The 17,024-nt window shown below is 51.9% G+C and overlaps 1 protein-coding gene across 1 annotated transcript in view; it reads right to left on the bottom strand.

The window, feature by feature from the left end:
* THSD4 (thrombospondin type 1 domain containing 4) overlaps positions 1-17,024 on the bottom strand; it is a 485,342-nt gene that overhangs the window by 369,923 nt on the left and 98,395 nt on the right. The window contains 4 exon segments of the mRNA XM_032469213.1: positions 2,726-2,828; positions 15,227-15,280; positions 15,282-15,638; positions 15,641-15,677. Coding sequence (XP_032325104.1) covers positions 2,726-2,828; positions 15,227-15,280; positions 15,282-15,638; positions 15,641-15,677 — 551 coding nt within the window.

The raw sequence follows: 17,024 nt of genomic DNA, 5'->3' as shown, positions 1-17,024 counted from the left end.
AATTCAAACCCAAGTGCTGGCAGGGCCATGCTCCCTCCAAAGTCTCTGGGGAGGAATCTTTCTGTGCCTCATCCTGGTTTCTGATGGTTTCAAGAAATCCTTGGCATTCCTTGGCTTGTAGCCCCATCCACTCTAATCTCTGCCTTGGTCGTGGCGTGGCCATCTTCCTTCCGTTTCTGCGGCTGCGTGTTCTCTCCGGGGGTGTCAGTGTCTCTTCTCTTCTTATAAGGACACCGGTCTTGTCGGATGAAGGGCTCTCCCCACTCCAGTGCTTCTTAGCGTTAGCGCATGCCTTAATCATACCTGCAGGAACACTATTCCCTAATAAGCACGTTCACAGGTGCCAGGCATAGGACTCCAACATCCTTCGGTGGGGGACACAACTCAACCCACAACACTAGATAAGAGAGGGTCCTTCTCACTATGACTGCAAGTTCAAAGCCACGTACTGCCTGCCCATCCACCTGAGAAGGGAGTAGACAGAACCAGGAGATGGAGAAACACCGAGAAAAGCAGGGTCCTAATGTTACTGAATGCCCGGAATGCAGCCGTATCTGAACCCCAGTCCACCTCTTGGACTTGCCAGTAACATGACCAACAAAACATCTCTCTCATTTAAATATATTTGGGCTTGGCTTCTGTTTTGTACAACAAAGAGTTCCAATTAATATACACACCAATAACTAACGCTGTGTAATGTGGGTCCAGATAGTTCCCCACATCGGGATAGGGAAGTGGGTGGGGCATACAGGAAAGACAGGCCACGAGTTGACAGCTGTTGAATTAAGTGACAGGTAGATAGGAGCTTATTACTATATGATTTTACCATTCTCTCTATGTTTACACATGTTTGAAATCTTCCAAAATAAAAAGTTATATCAAATGTTAAAAAAAAGGACCGCCCCGCTCCCCCAGGACTCACGAAGTCCAGCGCACAGTCAGGGCAAACAGAAGAACTGGAAGCACAGGTCTCCTCTGCGGGACGCACAGGGCTTCTGATGTGAGGCCTGCGTCTTCCAGGCTGGACAGGGTCCGGCCTTGAATACCGGTGGCTGGCAGATGACCACCCAGAACTGAGCAGGGGGGTTGGACAACGTGGCTCAGCTCCCGGGGAGACACTGGGCGGCCTAGTGCCCTGTGGGAGGGATTCGCCCTTCCTCCCAGCAAATCGCGGTAAAGCGGCCATCACCCGCAGCCAGCAACAGAGCAAGGGCGAGGCTCACACAGAAGACAGGGTTATTCTGCGGTAAATGCTCGCTGACAAGCACTGTTGTTCTGACACGGCGTATCTCACAGTTTACGGAACATCCATGATTCGGTGCCTCGGTTTAGGCCAGAGTCACCACCTCTTCTGAGCTCCTGCCTCCCTCCTGGATTAGATTCTCCACCCCAGCTGCCCATGAAAATCACTGGGAATCTTAAAAAAAACCAGAAGCCCAGGCTGCATCCCATACCAACTAGATCCAGGCCTGGGGGCGGTGACGCATCGGCTTTACGTCTGGGAGGCCCTTCAGTGCTCTGTGAGCAGCCAGGGCTGAGAACCCCGGCCTGGGGGAGACCCAGAGCTGTGAGGGGCCACTCGCTTCGCACACGCGCCTCATCTCTCCGGGCACCTCCTGCTACTGGTCAGATCAACCCCACTTCCTGATCTACTCCCGGGGTGGGTCTCAGTCAATCCAGAATCTGGTTTCTTCCTCTTCAGAGTAGCTTCCCAGGGCTACCGTGACAAAACGCCACAGACTTGGTGGCTTAAAACACAGAAATTCATTCCCATAGTTCTCCCCAGGACCTCCCACCGAGGACCACCTTCCACGGCTGGGCTCCCCCTGGGCACTGATTCTGTAGTGGAATCAGCACCACTCACCACCAAGTCCTCCCCAGGACAGGCTCCCCAGGCCCCAGACGTGGCCTGCAGCGCTTGCCCTCCGGGCTGTGGCCAAGCCCAGCCACCCCAGCACTGCCTCGGGCTGCGGCTGAGCAGGGCTCCCCAGCTGGACGCTGAGAGCAGCCGGACCCTCCCCTCCCGGCCAGCCTGGCCGGCAGAACTGAGCCCGCGAGCTTCGCCTGACGCAGCACCCCTGTGGGGCCTTTCGGGCCTACCTTCTCTGTGTTGGGAAGGAGAATCCCAGAATTCTCCACTTCTCAGTCCAAAGCCATGTTACCCTCGGAATTGCAACAGAGGAAACTGACTCCAGGCTCTAGGACAGTGTAACAAGCCCTCCCGGGGTCAGATCTGCCATCGTTTCGGAAGGACGGGAACGCCGGGCCCAAGGGCCGCGGCTGCTACCACATTCACCCCTGGAAGCAGCACACCAGGCTCCCCCAACACAGAAGCCAGACAGCCGTCAACCCTGCAGCTCTCCCTGTTCTTTCAGCCACCACACCAGCCCCTGGAGCGAGGACCACGGAGAAGGGAGCTCCACCCCAGCTCACTCCTCACGGCCTTACCCATTGCTCAGACCCCGTTCTGTCCCTCGCTCCCTGCCGCCCTCAGATGATGCTTGTTTGCGTCAAGGCCTCGTCCAGCGGCCTGATGGTCCAGATGTCGCCTGAGCGCCACTTCCTTCGGTGAAGACCCCTACCTGCTCCCCCTTGCCCTGGGGCCACACGTCTCCCTTATCGCCGCTCACAGGGCCGCACCAGTTCCTCCAGCGACCACCGAAAGGCGGCAGGGTTGGAGAGCAGACACAAGCAGTTCCTGTGGACAGGGCTGGTCTAGTCTTACCTTCTGCAAATGGTTCCCATTCATAAAACCGGCCCATGAATGGCTTGTTGTTGTAGGACGCGCACTGCACCTCCCAGATGCTTCTGCTGCTTTCTGGGCACACCTAGCAAAGCAGATATTAAACACGCAGTTAGCGTCCGTACCTTCCACGGCCCCCGCCAGACCCCAGGAGACCTCTCCGAACGGTACAAAATGCCAGTCCTCCTCCACCAAGTCTACGGTTTCTAAACCTGTGCTGATCACGTACATCAAAAATTTTAAATGCAGGTGCCAAGTTGACGAAACCAGAATCTTTGGAAGGACACCAAATTCTTAAGAAGCTCCCACGTTCGGTTTCTGCATACCATACTTTGAAACCCCCACCTAAACCTTCTGCGCCCGACGACTGGTCTACCCCCCACCGCCCAGAGGCCATCCATTCCCATCTGTTTGACTTACTGTCCGTGCCATTCCCAGGCCCGGGACAGTGTTCACAGCAAACGGCACGGCGCCCTTCCCAGGCGCAGGCACTACTTTGAGCCTATTTCTCATATTAACTCATTTAATCCTCATGCTGACCAGTGGGACTGGTATGATAATTTTAGAATTTTTTTTTCACAGATGAGTAAACTGAGGCACAGGGCAGCCACACAGCTAGTGAGGGCAGAGGCTGGCTGGAACCCCAGGAAGTCTGGTGCCCACCAGGCAGCCCCCCTCAGTGTCCTCTCCGTCTTGTCTAAATTTTCTCCACCACCTAGTGTGGGAGCTCCTAGCCTTTGATGTGCCAAAGAATCACCCGGAGACCTGGAGGGAAATGCAAACTCCTGGATTGCTCGGTCAAGGATTATCATTCCGTCAGTCTGGCATGAGGTCCAGGAGTCTGCATTTGATCAAACTATCCAGGTGATGCTGATGTACTCCACTACTCAGAGAAAATCCCCAGCTCCCTCCAGCTTGCTTCTTGATTATTCATAAATGGTAAGTATGAGCAAAACATGACGCAAATGTGAAATGAGATGATAAGATCAGAGTCTCTAATTCAAACGGTGGATGAAGTTGGATCTGGCTTTTTTAAACCTTGCAACACTCTGTTTAAGTGCGAGGTGTGTGTTTTAATAATCAGAAGGGAAAGGAATCTGGCCCCTTAGATGCTAAAAGCCCTGTACAGAAGGAGTCTCTGGAATAAACCACTACCACGACAGCTCAAGTCCTGAAGGATCTAGAAAGAAATCCGCTGTCGGCATCAGAAACATCAGAGCTCGTGGACGGCAAGGGAACAGAGGGCGGAGTGAATCCAGGTGGAAGGGAAACGTCCCCTGCTTGATAAAGGGCAGCCGGGGAGGCTGCTGGGACCAGCGCTCAGGGTGGCCATAACCCGCTGCAGCCTGAGCCAAACCATATGGAGCAAGAAACCGTGTGAAGTAGAACATGCTGGAAACTGGAGGGGGAAAAAAGGGCTGGCTGGATGGGCAGGGTGGGCTGAGCGCTGACAGCCAGCGAGGAGCTGTCGGGCTGGGAAAGGCTGTCCCCGCGGGCTCTGGAAGCCAAGCTGCTGGCGGTCCCACAGCAGAGCCGTGTGGTTTCCAGCAGTGGCAGCTGTCCCCACGAAGAATCTGGGCTTAGGACGCTTTTTACAACCCTTTGACCCGAACCAAAGTTCAACTGGGACAGGCTCAGCTGGGTCCCTTGAGAGCAGACACCATCCTTGCAATGAGAAGGAATCCCTCAGGGGCTGGTTAAAAATACCGATTCTCGGGCCTCACCCCAGTGGAGGGCGGAGAAGAGGGCCAGGCGCATACGCTCCGTGTGCTCCCTCTGTGATGCTGGTGCAGCCAGCCTGGCACCAGACGAGGCAGCAGCAGTTCAGAGCCCCTCCCAAGCCTCAGTCGACTCCAAATTATTTAACACGCAATCATAGCGTGAGAGAAGAAGAGAAGCGAATCCAACCCCTCCAATTTACAGATGGGAAGCAGAGTCCTGGAGGGGCGGGGCACCTTGCCGAAGGTCTGACAGCGACATGGAGGCAGAGTCCGCAGCACTGCCCGCCACCCGTCCCAGCCCTAACTAGAAACGAGAGGGCCACTGTCGGGCGGCGGGTTCTGTAACGGAAAGAGGCCAGATCAAGTGGGCCAAATGTCCTGCTCCTCAAATAACCACGCCTACGTAGAGCCAAGTGGCTCTGATCGAGGCTCCCGCCAGAAGCCACCCTAAGGAACCTGGTGGCAGTTACCAGAAATGGAAGCTGCAGACCACAGAAATTTGGCCAGTCTATTTAACTAACTTCTTTCCATCAGCAAAAAAGTGCCAACAGGCTGGATCGCGAACCACATCTTCAGAATCATTCTGAATTGCTCAGTGTTTGACGACATAAGTGTCTATTTCATGACGTGGAAAGCAGCCCACAATCCGTTAAGTGACAAAGTGTTGAAATGATTATGTGCGTGGGGTGTGGGGAGGGTGTGTGGAGAGAGAGGTTGGACGCGTTATCTCTGGAAGGTGGGGCATAGCCGCCTCCTTCCCACAGGTGACTTCTGGCTTACTTGTATTGTCTAACTTTTCTTCAGTAAATACACACAGTAATAAAAGTGTATCAGTGTTTTTAATGCTAGTGCCTGGTGTTCTCATTTATATCCGTATGCATCTGCCAAGTCAACCAGCCACCTGTGATGGGTCATTCAGGATACCCTGTCCTTGGCCAACAACAAGCTCATTATATTTGAGTACGACCCAGTTACCTCCTGAGGCCAAAGGCTTAATGTGGCATCAGACCCACAGTGAGGGGGTCAGGGGCTGAGGCAGCAAAGCCACCTACAGAAGCCAGGAGGCAGCTGAGCCCAGAGGTTGACCACGGCATCCAGCGAACACCTCGCATGGGAAGGTGCGGCAGGAGGTAACAAGGTGCCCTGGAAGATGGGCGTCACCCTGTGTGTGACCTTGAGCAGGGCCTCCCATGATGCCAGCTGAGCTGCCAGTTAAAGGCAGGCCACTACTTCCTGGGGAGGAGAGACCTGGCCAGAGAAACGCAAGTCTCACAGGGTCCAGATCTGGAAGGGGGTTACCAAGACAATTACGGTGCAGTGAGGGAGGCAGGAGCCTGGGGTGATACCGATGAGGGTGCTGTTAAGAACAGCTAAGTTTTACTGGCGCTCACTAAATGTCAGATACTCCACCATACGATGTATCTATAGTTGCTCATTTAATCTGCACAACCACTATTACACCCATTTTACAGATGAGGAAGCCAAGGCAAAGAAAAGTTAAATGAACTGCCCAAGGCCACAGGGCAAGCGATGAAATCAGTACTTGAATCGAGAACCCACGACAGTAACCACGATGCCATGGTGCCCCTCAAGAGTGCGTGGACAGCAAAGTTAATCTGCAGCGGGTCCTCAGACAAGAGGGCCTCAAACTCCCTCTTGCCTCTTGTCAGGAGGCCTGGAGGCCAAGGTCAGATTCCGCCTCTGAGGTCCACTGAAGTGGCCCCAGCAAAAAGGATCGGGAGCCACGGACTGAGGATGAAAGCTGAGGCGGGCTGGGGAAATTCTGTTTCATATCCCTTTTGTAGATTACATCTGTTTGTACTTGTCCTGCTGTTATCAGCCTGAGATCGCCTCCCATTTTAACAGCCTCCCAGAAGTTAAAACCTCCAGGTTACGGATCACTTTACATCTGTTATACTTTCAGTGGGTTGTTTCCCGATGCCACAGGCTGAGTCACCCCCGCCTTATCAGTAATTATCGCCACATTACAGCTGTGAGTTGGCTTTGGGAAGACTTCCTGCAGACAGCTGATCCTTTCCATGGGCACAGATTCTCGTAATCTCGTAATCTTCAGAAACCAAAACAAGGGAAAAGCCTCATACGTGGGGATCAGGGTCATTCAGGATAAAGCCAGCTAGGACAGGAGCTGCACAGCCAAAGAGCGCCCCTGAGAGATGACCTCCCTGCAAACGACCCCCTTCCACCCCGAGGTGGGGGGCAGTCCCACAGCTCTCTTATGGGAAGAGATATAAAGATGTACTTTGTTTACATAAGTAGGATGAGGTGAATCCTCACGAAGCCCTCGGGCCCTACCCAAAGTTCCACCCAGGCAACTGCCCAGAGCTACGATGAGTCACAAAGAGTATTATGGAAACTCTGGCTACATTCCTAGTGACCCTGGGTAATCTGAGATGACAAGGCCCTGCACCTAACTTCACTGCTCAGAGGCCACTGTCTGTGATCACACAATTACCTTTCAGTGATTAATTACTGTCAGTTTCCCAGAAGCCTGAAGACCATCATCCCCCATGAAGATGACATCAAGGAACATGACGCTGGGGTTTGCCTGAGTCCAGCATGCATTTTTTTTTTTTCTGTCCTTTGCATCGCTCTGGATTCAATCAAAAGACCAGCTACCATAGCAACACACGATGTATTTAACATCAGCGCAGTGAAGAAGTCTAAAAAAATAAACCTAGAAAACGTCCCTGCGCTGCCATGAGAAAGTGGCTATGTGACCTTGGGCAAAGCACTTTGCTCCCTTCAACCCAAATGACTGCATTTCAGGAACGAGCCCGGCACCACTTCCGCCCCGCCCCCGCCCCAGGACTTCTGTGAGGAGCAAATCAGTAACACACTGAAGTTTCCAGCTCGCAGTAACGCTCAGTGCATGTTAGCGGGGCTGGAATCTAAGAAGACATCAGAGATGAATCCAGCTAAGTTCCTGACGGGTCGATGTCAGATGTTCTGAGCACACATTCCCTTCCCTGCTCTGCTGCAGATGGAAGATGGGCTTTGTTTCCCAGCTGCAGAGTCACACAACCGTGAACGAAGATGTCTTACAACTCATCCGGCACAGCTTTCCAAATATGTCTAATTTCTGCTTTCTCAAGTCCCTTGGAACAAACTCAACCTCGCGAAGACTCTTCTGCCACCCCCACTCCCAGGGCTCCTCTGGACCGTCAGTGAACTGGTTCATCCAGAAGAGTCGGGTGAAAGCTTTGGACTTAAAAACAAAACACAAAGGACTGAGGTTTTCTTAGTCCTCAAACACGTATTTTTCCCACCCAAGTTCATAATGATCTAGAGAAAGGAGCTGCCCTCTCATTCGATAAATACGTCAAAGACCCCAAGGATGCTAACGTAACGAAGCCCATCCACTCACCCCAAAGAGGCTAATTTTTTTTAAACTCTACATACATCTCCACACAAATCTAGGCCTATCCCAGGAAAGTTTGTTTGTTTCTCCTTCTTTAGGTTATTAATATATCTTCACGCCTGTAAGAAGGTCTAAAAGAGAACGTCCCTTTTCTGACTAACAGGAAGTCTACTGCAAAACGTACACTTGTAAATTCAGAGCTCCTACTCCCCCGAGGAGCACCCGTTTCCTAGTGGCTACTTTAGGGACTGAATTAACCACGGGTTTCCTTCCTGTCTGCTGTCTGCTGAGACAGCATGTGAAACTCTTCAAAGGCAAACATTCATTGCGCCCCTACTATGTGCCAGGTGCTATGACTCCTGAGGGTGCAGAGGAAAATCCCTTGGAAGAGTCTCTTGCAGAGATGTCCCAGGGCAAGGCAAAAAAATTAAAAATAAATAAAATAAGCCAGAACACGTGGGCAATGAGAATTAGGGCACTGTTCGGGCACTGCATTTGCAATCCTGAAAACTCAGGAGTTAACTGATCCTTCCTAATGCGGGTAAGTCAAGGGGAAAAACCCTTAATACACTATAGATAATAAAGATGCGACTGAAAGTAAAATGCGGGCAGCAGAGGTCGCCAGAGCGGGAGGAAGGAGGTCACTTCTTCATCTCGCAGAGTGAGACATCGACGGAGAAAATCTGCAATGGATACATCAGGAGCAGAGGTGCTAGCACGCTAACTTAGTGACGAAGAGAGCGAGCATGAAAATTTAAAATAGCTGTGGTTGCGTCTTGGGAGAGGGACTAGGTTTCACCTCTCTCTCTAACACTGTGATACTTCTTCCTGCATGTACGACTTTGTACCATCACGAAAAGGGACAGCTGTGAACCATCTATATACATGTGTGTGCGTGATTCACACATCTGTGTTTCATACATATGAAATCCATTTATATGAAATATATCTGAATATTTATGTTTGATATTTACACGTTTAATATATTTAATATTTACACACTCAAAAACATTCACATACGTATTTCATATATATATGAAAGGCCACTCATAGAATAAGAAAAAGTTAATAAGAAATTTGTATGGAAAATTCCAAGTGGTCTGAGAAGACAGAAAGCAGAACGATGCAAAAGGCACTAACACGGGCGTGTATTTCCCGCATAAGGAGGCTGGTGATGAGGTCACAATGGGGGAAGTTGACGTCGAGCCCTCTGGTTAGATGACCTGTCCACCCAGTACCTGGCCTTACAGTTCCCAGCAAGTTTTACACCTTACGGAGCTGCACCGAATTCTTGAATGCACTGGCCCATTTGCTACGTTTCTCCTTAAAACTATACGCAGGAAGTTGTCTGTCAGCTCTGGGGTAGAATTAGAACCTGCCTAAAGAGAGCTCAGATATACTTGAGATTTGTCCAACATCTTCCCTTCATTTTCACCTACTCTGAGCCAGATCAACTCCACATGGATCAATCCATTGTCAGCAGTCAGTCCCACCCCAGGGAAATCGCCCAGAGAGTCATCGGTACCAGAACTCATCACAGCCCTCGTTTGCTAAAAGCTGCTCTTAGCCCCAGGGGTTCTACCCTTCAAAACGTTCAGAGCACTCTCTAAACTCAGGGTCACACCTCCTTTGGCAGCAGAGCCCTTTAAGAACTCAGAACCTTGTCCCCGCCTTGCACCAGGAGACTCGCTCCAGCCTCCCTGATCCAGGAGCCTGTGTGTCAAGTCTCCTCTCCAGGGAGGAAGCGCTGAATTCACAGGGCTTAAGAGAAGAAGGCGGGAGAGGGACACCCAGGTGTCCAGGACGAAGGGCATAAAGTGTCTTGGTTGGTTAATGTTTTCAGCAAATAATAATACAAAACCCCAGACACAGCCAGTAGGAAAGAACTGCATTTTAACTGCATCCCCATGGGCACCAGAGGGCCTGTGGTTTGGCTTCCTCCTTCCCCTGCATCATCCCCAGAAGGACGCTAGTTCTTTTGCTCCCAAGTCTCGGCCTCCGACGAGCTTCCGCGAAGAAGAAACGCACCTATTTACTCAATTCCTTGAGCACTTACTCTTTTTCGCCACAGCTGGGAACGTGCAGGGCTGTGGATAAACCAGGGGTGCCTGTCTGGGGTGCCCTTTGTTGCAGAAGATAAACTCACAGGTGAAACCATCGCTCTTGGCAAAGACATCTCTTTCCACTGAGAGGTCCTCCAGGTGCCCCTCCTTGCTCCTCCGCCCTGAGGGGAGCACCTCCTCTTCCTAGAAAACTCCCCCTGTACTGTGTCGCCAGCACCCCTGCAGGAAGCCTCGCTGCTTCCACCCACGCCAAGTTCACTTCCACTACCTGGAGCCTTCAAGGTGCCCGCGCAGCGTGTGTAGCGGTGCCTGCGCGCCGCACTTGCTATTACCTACTTAGGAGTCTCTCCTACTGACCCCGAGCTGCTTGGGTTCCAAGCTCGCTCTGATTTCAGTGTCCCTGACCCCTTGGTCAGTGTCAGCGCTGTGCTCATGGATTCCAAGTACAAACCCGCAACAGCGAGTGACTTGAACTGCTGCACCAGCAGGTGTCTAAGACGGATGACTGCTCTAAAAGATCGTAAGGGTCTTTTTTTAATTCTTATTTTGTATTGAAGTGTAGTCAGTTTCCCATGTTAGTGTCACGTGTACAGCAAAGTGACTCAGTTATACACATACATACTTTTTTTTTCAGATTCTTTTTCATTACCGCTCATTACAAGAAAATATAGCTCCCTGTGCTATTCAGGAGGTCCCTGTTTAATAGACATTACTCTCAAGAAGACATCCCGATGGCCAATAGGCACATGAAAAAACGCTCAATAGCACTAATTATCAGAGAAATGCAAATCAAAACTACAATGAGGCGTCACCTCACACCAGTCAGAGTGGCCATCATTCAAAAGTCCACGAATGATAAATGCTGGGGAGGGTGTGGGGAGAAAGGAACTCTCCTACACTGCTGGTGGGAACGCAGACTGGTGCAGCCACCACGGAGGACAGCGTGCAGGTTCCTCACCCTGTGACCCAGCAGTCCCGCTCCTGGGCGTGTACCAGGAGGAAACTCTAATTCGAGGAGACACAGGCCCCCCAGTGTTCACAGCAGCACTACTCACAACAGCCGAGACATGGATTCTTTATTTATACTGGAATGTGTCCCCTTAACTTCCTGTTACACATCGTAGGCAAGTGAAAAATAAAACCTGTCTTATGTTTGAGGTCAGCATTCAGAGATCGTCACTGCTGCATTCGTGATTGATTCCGAAGTGCTATTTCATCTCACATAAATCAGACAATCCCGAAGACACACCAGCACGCTTAAAATTCCAGATGGCGTCGTAAGGTAGGGCTTAACGTTAAATATGCACGTTTGAGGGTAGGAAGACGTCACTGGCGTGAGGTTACCTATAGCTTCACTTTCGTAACTTGAAACATGACCCAAGGGTGGTGACGTGGAAGCCACATCGCAGCTGGAATGCTGGGTCTCTGAGCAATCTTGTCTTACTGCTGGGCAACGGGAAAGGCTGTCAACCACAGCTGACCCAGAGGCCAGACGGCGACTCTGAGCACGTCTGCCCACCTCGCCCGCAGTTCGGTGACTTAGCACTTAGGAGCTGGGGCCTGTTGAGCTATGCAGATACCTCACCCCATTCTCACCTGCAGAGAGGCAGGTCAGCCACGTTCGTTCACTTCCTGAGGTCCAGATGGTTTATTTACTAACGAAGTGTCGGCACCCGCCGAGCAGCTTCTACACAGGACCTTGCCTGGAGCTCACATCACCCTCATCACCATGCCTACTCCGCAGAGGGCCCTCGGAGAGTTAAGTAACTTGCCCAAGGAAACTCAGCTCCCCAGTGTGGAGCTCCCTCCAAACCCACTACCCCGTCCTGCACTGCAGGCCTAGCATCCAATTGAACCAGCTGATTCGAGTTGCTTTCTGACTGTTCCCTATAGTTAAGAAGTTTCTCGCCATCTACCTCAAGTATGAAAGTCCAGTAAGACCATGGGACGTGTCAATATTCTGAGATGCCTACAGAACAAACACCCAGTTAAGACTGGTCATTTGCAGTGGATAGGAGGAGGCGGGGGGGGGGGGCAGGAAGGCGGGTCCCTACCCCCCCGGCAGGCGTCGCAGCACCCGAGATCCTGATACAATCCTGCCTTCCTGACTAAGCTATTTCTTTGGTTCCAAACTCTCTGTTCCCTTTTTTGGGCATCCTTGAAGGCCCAGCTCAACTGTTCCCTTCTCAGTGGCGTCTTCTCCAACTCTGTGGCCTCCTGCCCTGTGCTCCCAGGGTTCTTCCCCCTCACTGAGCGCTCCAGCGCCAGCCGCAACAGCCACAAGCAGCTGCATTCAGCGCCTTCTCTGCCACTGGGCAGGAAGGGCATCGAGGGAGGGATCGCGACCAGTGAGGGGACACGGCTCTGAGATACGGAAGCAAAAACACCTCCCCTAATTCAGACCGCCCGTCACCTGCACGACCTTGAGCCTCAGAACGGAGACTTTCCCTGTGGGGGAGCCCGAGAAAGGGGGCCATTCCACCCAGAGCCGGGGTGGGATGTTCTGGGCACTTAGCTTAAGGGGTGAAGTTCTGAAATCAGCCGGTACTTCCAGCCCGCCCTGGCTTACTTTCCCTTCTCCCAGATAACAGCTGGGCGAGGACTCTCCACGCACGCGCTCTTTTTTAATCTTTGAGGAGAACGTAGGTGACGGCCGGCCTCCCCTGGGGGGATTAGCGAGACTGGTCACAATATCGCCCGTCACCCCGTTCCTTTCTGAGTAGGAAGATCGACATAACTGGAGGATTCGTGCCATCTCTTCATGTGGATGCTGAGGAGTCTACGCACATGTCCACATAAGGTCACCGACGCTAAGGTGCCGGAGCACGTGGGTCCACGTGGAGAAGATGCAAGTTAAACTTAACACAACAGGACCACGACTGCTCTCCTTAGACAGGCCTGCTTGCAAAGTTGGTCCTCGGCTGACGGGTGGGGGCTTGAGTTCTGGAAGGGTTTCCACCACTCCCAAAGCGGCAAGAGTGACTCACCGTGCCCCAGCTATACGCACCAGTGATACGCTTCATGCTAAGCACCTGCTGTCTTCGGGGGAGCCTGGAATCCCAGCATGCAGCAGGCAGGGGTGCCCGCGTACTGGCTCCCAGCGTGAACTTCGGCCACAGAGCCTCTGGCGAGCGTCCCTGGTGGACAGCGCTTCGCACGTGCAGGCTCTCACTGCTGGGGGAGTGAGCACCCCGTGCGACCCCACAGGGACAGGACCCTTGGAAGACTGTGTCTGCCTTCCTCTGGATGTGGCCTCATGCAGTTTTCTCATTGCAGACTTTCCTCTGCGTCCTTTCACTGCAATAAACCACAACTGCGCGGGGGACCGTGTTGAGTCTGTGAGTCTTCCCAGCAAGTCGTTAAACCTAGGAGTGGTTTTGGAAACCACTAACACAGGGAGATTTAAAGTGTTCACGGGCCACGTGAAGTGTTTAAAGTGGCCCAAGTCACAAGAAGCCACAGGCTTACAGAACGACATGCAGTCAGGGGGCCTCTAAGGAAAGACACCTCTCAACAGGGGTGACTAGGATGTGACGTGGGGTGAAGGGGCGCAGGATGCTAGGGTGAGGAGAAGGGAACTGGGCGTGTACACTCCTCCGTCGGCATTACGGCTTTGTCCTCGGTGCGACGCGTTGCTTTACCTGCTTCCAAAGTGATGCCGACGACCGTGAATTCACAAGAGGTTTAAAACGTTCCTCACACCTCAGGCCCCTCAGCAGTGGGGTCAGCGAGCACCTGGGGAAACCACAGCTCCTCCTCGGGGAGAGGCCGCCCTGCTGTGGGCAGCACGGGTCTGGCACACAGTGCGTGCCTAAAACGCAGGCTCGGTGAAAGAAAAGCTAAGTAGATAGCAGGTCCATATATATGCCAAGTGCCTGCTCCCTTTTCCCTTCTTTTTATGATTTATTCGGTCCTCAAAATTAAGACAATTACTAGTCCATGGGAGAATGTGTTCTACATTAGAAATGACTTCATTTCAATTCAAAAGAATTGCAATGGATATTCAAGAACAGGGACCAATCATGGACACAAATACTCCTTCTGATTTACGAAGCACTTTCTTAACATCTCCTTGTTTGATCCTCGTAACAACCCCGTGGGGTGGGTAACACGACTTCCCTCTGGTCTTCCGTGGAGCCTGGTCTGTTACAAGACAAGCAGTGACACTCAGTCAAGACTGAGTGGTAGACCGATGAGTAATGGCTTTGGAAAAACTATTGCTTTACAAAAATTAATAATTCCTGAAGTCTGTCAGTGGAAGAATAAGCTGAAAAGCAACCCAGACATTCAGAGGAATTATTAAAATCACAAATTAAGTCATTTCTGTGGACTCTCTAGCCGGAAATATATTTTTAATGAGGAAATTGAAGCTAATACAGAACAGCTGTCCTGTTACCCAGTAACAGAGCATTAAAGGCAGATTAAATTATTAATGAGAAAACATAGCAATTTGGAAATTTAACCTTTAAACATTCTGTTATTCCTTTCCCTTTTATATATAGTCTTTAAACCTATATTTTTGTAAAACACGTTTGGGCATCTCATGTAGATTCCACGTATGATTTCCTTTGCTCCTCACCAGCTGCGGAATCTTCAGGCAAGTCATTCGCTATCAGAATTTTTCGTGGCACGACATCCGAAGTCTTCATGCCCTGAAGAGCAGGGAGCCTCCAGGAAACTTACTGGGCGATAGCCATGCCAGTCAAGCCTCCCCAAACCCCCACAGCCGTGGCACCATCACTGGTTGCCCTAAACTCGCCAAACTGTACTTGACCCACAGGCCCACCAGCAAAGAAAAAATACTGTTGACAGGAAGCCACCTGAGAGTACAGGGGGTCGTCTGATAGGCAGCAACAGTGATCGTCGAGCGATTCGAAGATCAGCAAGGTCCCGCTGCACAGCCCGCGGAACCACCTTCCATGCACTGTAACAGCCTGCAACGCGCAAGGACGTGAAAAGGCGCGCGTGCGCACACAGAGCCGAATCCCGGCGCCGCACACCAGAAGTCGACACAACTCTGTGAACCGACTCTACTTCAATAGAAATAAAAATAACCCTATTAATAATAAAATCAGCAGTGAAAAAAACAAGTGACTTCAAGAAGTTATTTCCTAAGTTACTGAAGTGTTATTACCTATTCAAAGAATTAATTAAAAGGGAAAAGTTACACCTATTAAAAAGAAAAGCGTGCGGGAGAAAACACGGAGAGGAATGGGAAGGATGGGAACCAGAAGGGGCCCTGACGCAGCCTGAAGGCCGGTGCCCTCCCCGCCTCCCCCGCCGTCCGCCGGCCAGCAGGCGGCCCGGGGCGGGTACTCACGTCCGTGTTGCACAGCCTGTACCGCCGGTAGGCCCCGATGCAGGAGATGGCCGCAGGCCCGCGCGGGCTGGGAGAAGCCCTGGGCCGCCCCGGGGGCCCCTGCGCCGGGCCCGCTGCTTGTTTCTGGGCCGTGGAAGAGACTGGAGGCTGCAGGGAAGCCTTGGTCTTGGGTCAGAGGCAGCTGGTAGATGGAACTCTCGGAGGCCTGCAGTCCAGAACGAGGGCCACTGTCACTCTGGTACAGAGGTCCGTGCTGGGGGGCCCGCTGGGCTGGAGGGCTGTAGCTGTGGCTGGAACCTGATGCTCCCTGGGACCTGGAATTCCGGGAGGAGGGCCTCTGTCTCCGAAGCCTCTGCGGTGAGTGCGCAGAATCCGTCTGCAGGGGTAGGATGTACGGGGCTTTGCCGTAGCCAGTACATTGCCAGGGCCGATGGGACCGCGGGTCCTGCTCCTAAAGGGAGACACACAGGAGAAGAGACGAACGAGTCATAGGATTTTCAGTAAACCCAGAAGCTCTGGACTGTGGTGTAAGGGACTGGGGAGGAAGAGAAACCATACAGAAAGCCTGGGGTGGAACAGGGAAATCCTTCATACCAACGTGAAGATGACGTTCACCCTCTGGAAGGAGGGCTTTCCAGGACAAGGAAACACCACGGAGGCCGGAACAGGTGGAAAAGGAGGATCGAACGCTAAGCCACGGCCCGTGTGTGACTGAGGGAGTTTGGGCATTTTTGTAGGTTGCAGGGAGCCACTGAAGGCTGTTTGAAAAATATGAAGACAGAAATTGCAATTTCGGCCGCAGTAACTTCCTGTTCACTAGTTTCCTGATAACAGTCCGTGGGGTTTCCCTCACTCGACTGTGCCCAATAATTCAGACCCTGTTTCCATGACCAGTGGCGCCCATATAACTTTGCAGGTAATTGGAACCTGGCTAAGCAGCCGCCTCCTGTGCAGCCCCATGGCCTCACCTGCACTGGGTCAGACTCAGTCCCTGAAGAAACTAGAGGAGTTGAGCAACTGGTTACTCTTGAGTCAGCCCGTGCAAAGTAACCGCCAAGTGGTCACCTCCACGTCGGTGTGCGTCTTCAGATCTCGTCAAGGCCAGGTGCCTTGCGAGTTCTCATGAAAACCATGTATGCAGTGGTGTGCTGGTAGATGTCAACAACTGGCCAATTTCAAGCTACCAGCGTGAGGCCCCATCAGCTCCAGCAAGCAGGGAAACGTCCGCTCCCGCCCACCGCTGCACACAAAGTCACCGTGCACACGCTGCTTGCAAAATACAGAGCTAGGAACGGTGAAGAAATATAAAAGTGAATCAAACAGGGTTCCCAAGACCGTAACTGTCCAGTTGAAAGCAACCAGAACATAGCATAAGGTGGGGAAAGGGCCTTGGGAGCAACACAGCCAAAAGTGCACTGGGAAGTCTGAGCGCGAGAGAGCGCTTCTGCCTGGGGCGCTTGGAGCTGGCGTCACCGTCACTGGTCTGAGGATTGGGAAGCAAGGCTCCCGTACCCCATGGAAGGACTTAAGTCAGTCTCTCACTCTCACTTATTTGTAAATGACTGAACTGGATTAAACGACCGCAAAGATCGTTCCAACTCTAAAATTACAAATGCTTCCAGAATAATTAATTCTACATGTATGTAAAATTGGAAATGTGCCCGAGGATTTCTGCAGGATGGCCCCATTAAAATAAACACATTAAAACAGCAATCAAGGTGAAACATTAGTTTCTGCCCTCATGAGGAAATTCTTTCTTCACTCTACATAACCACTGAATATAAAATTTAACAGACCA

The sequence above is a fragment of the Camelus ferus genome, chromosome 27, assembly GCF_009834535.1.
Source record: "Camelus ferus isolate YT-003-E chromosome 27, BCGSAC_Cfer_1.0, whole genome shotgun sequence".
In the NCBI taxonomy this organism is placed as follows: domain Eukaryota; kingdom Metazoa; phylum Chordata; class Mammalia; order Artiodactyla; family Camelidae; genus Camelus; species Camelus ferus.
The sequence above is the reverse complement of the archived record's forward strand: the minus strand, read 5'-3'. Positions and strand labels throughout refer to the sequence as shown.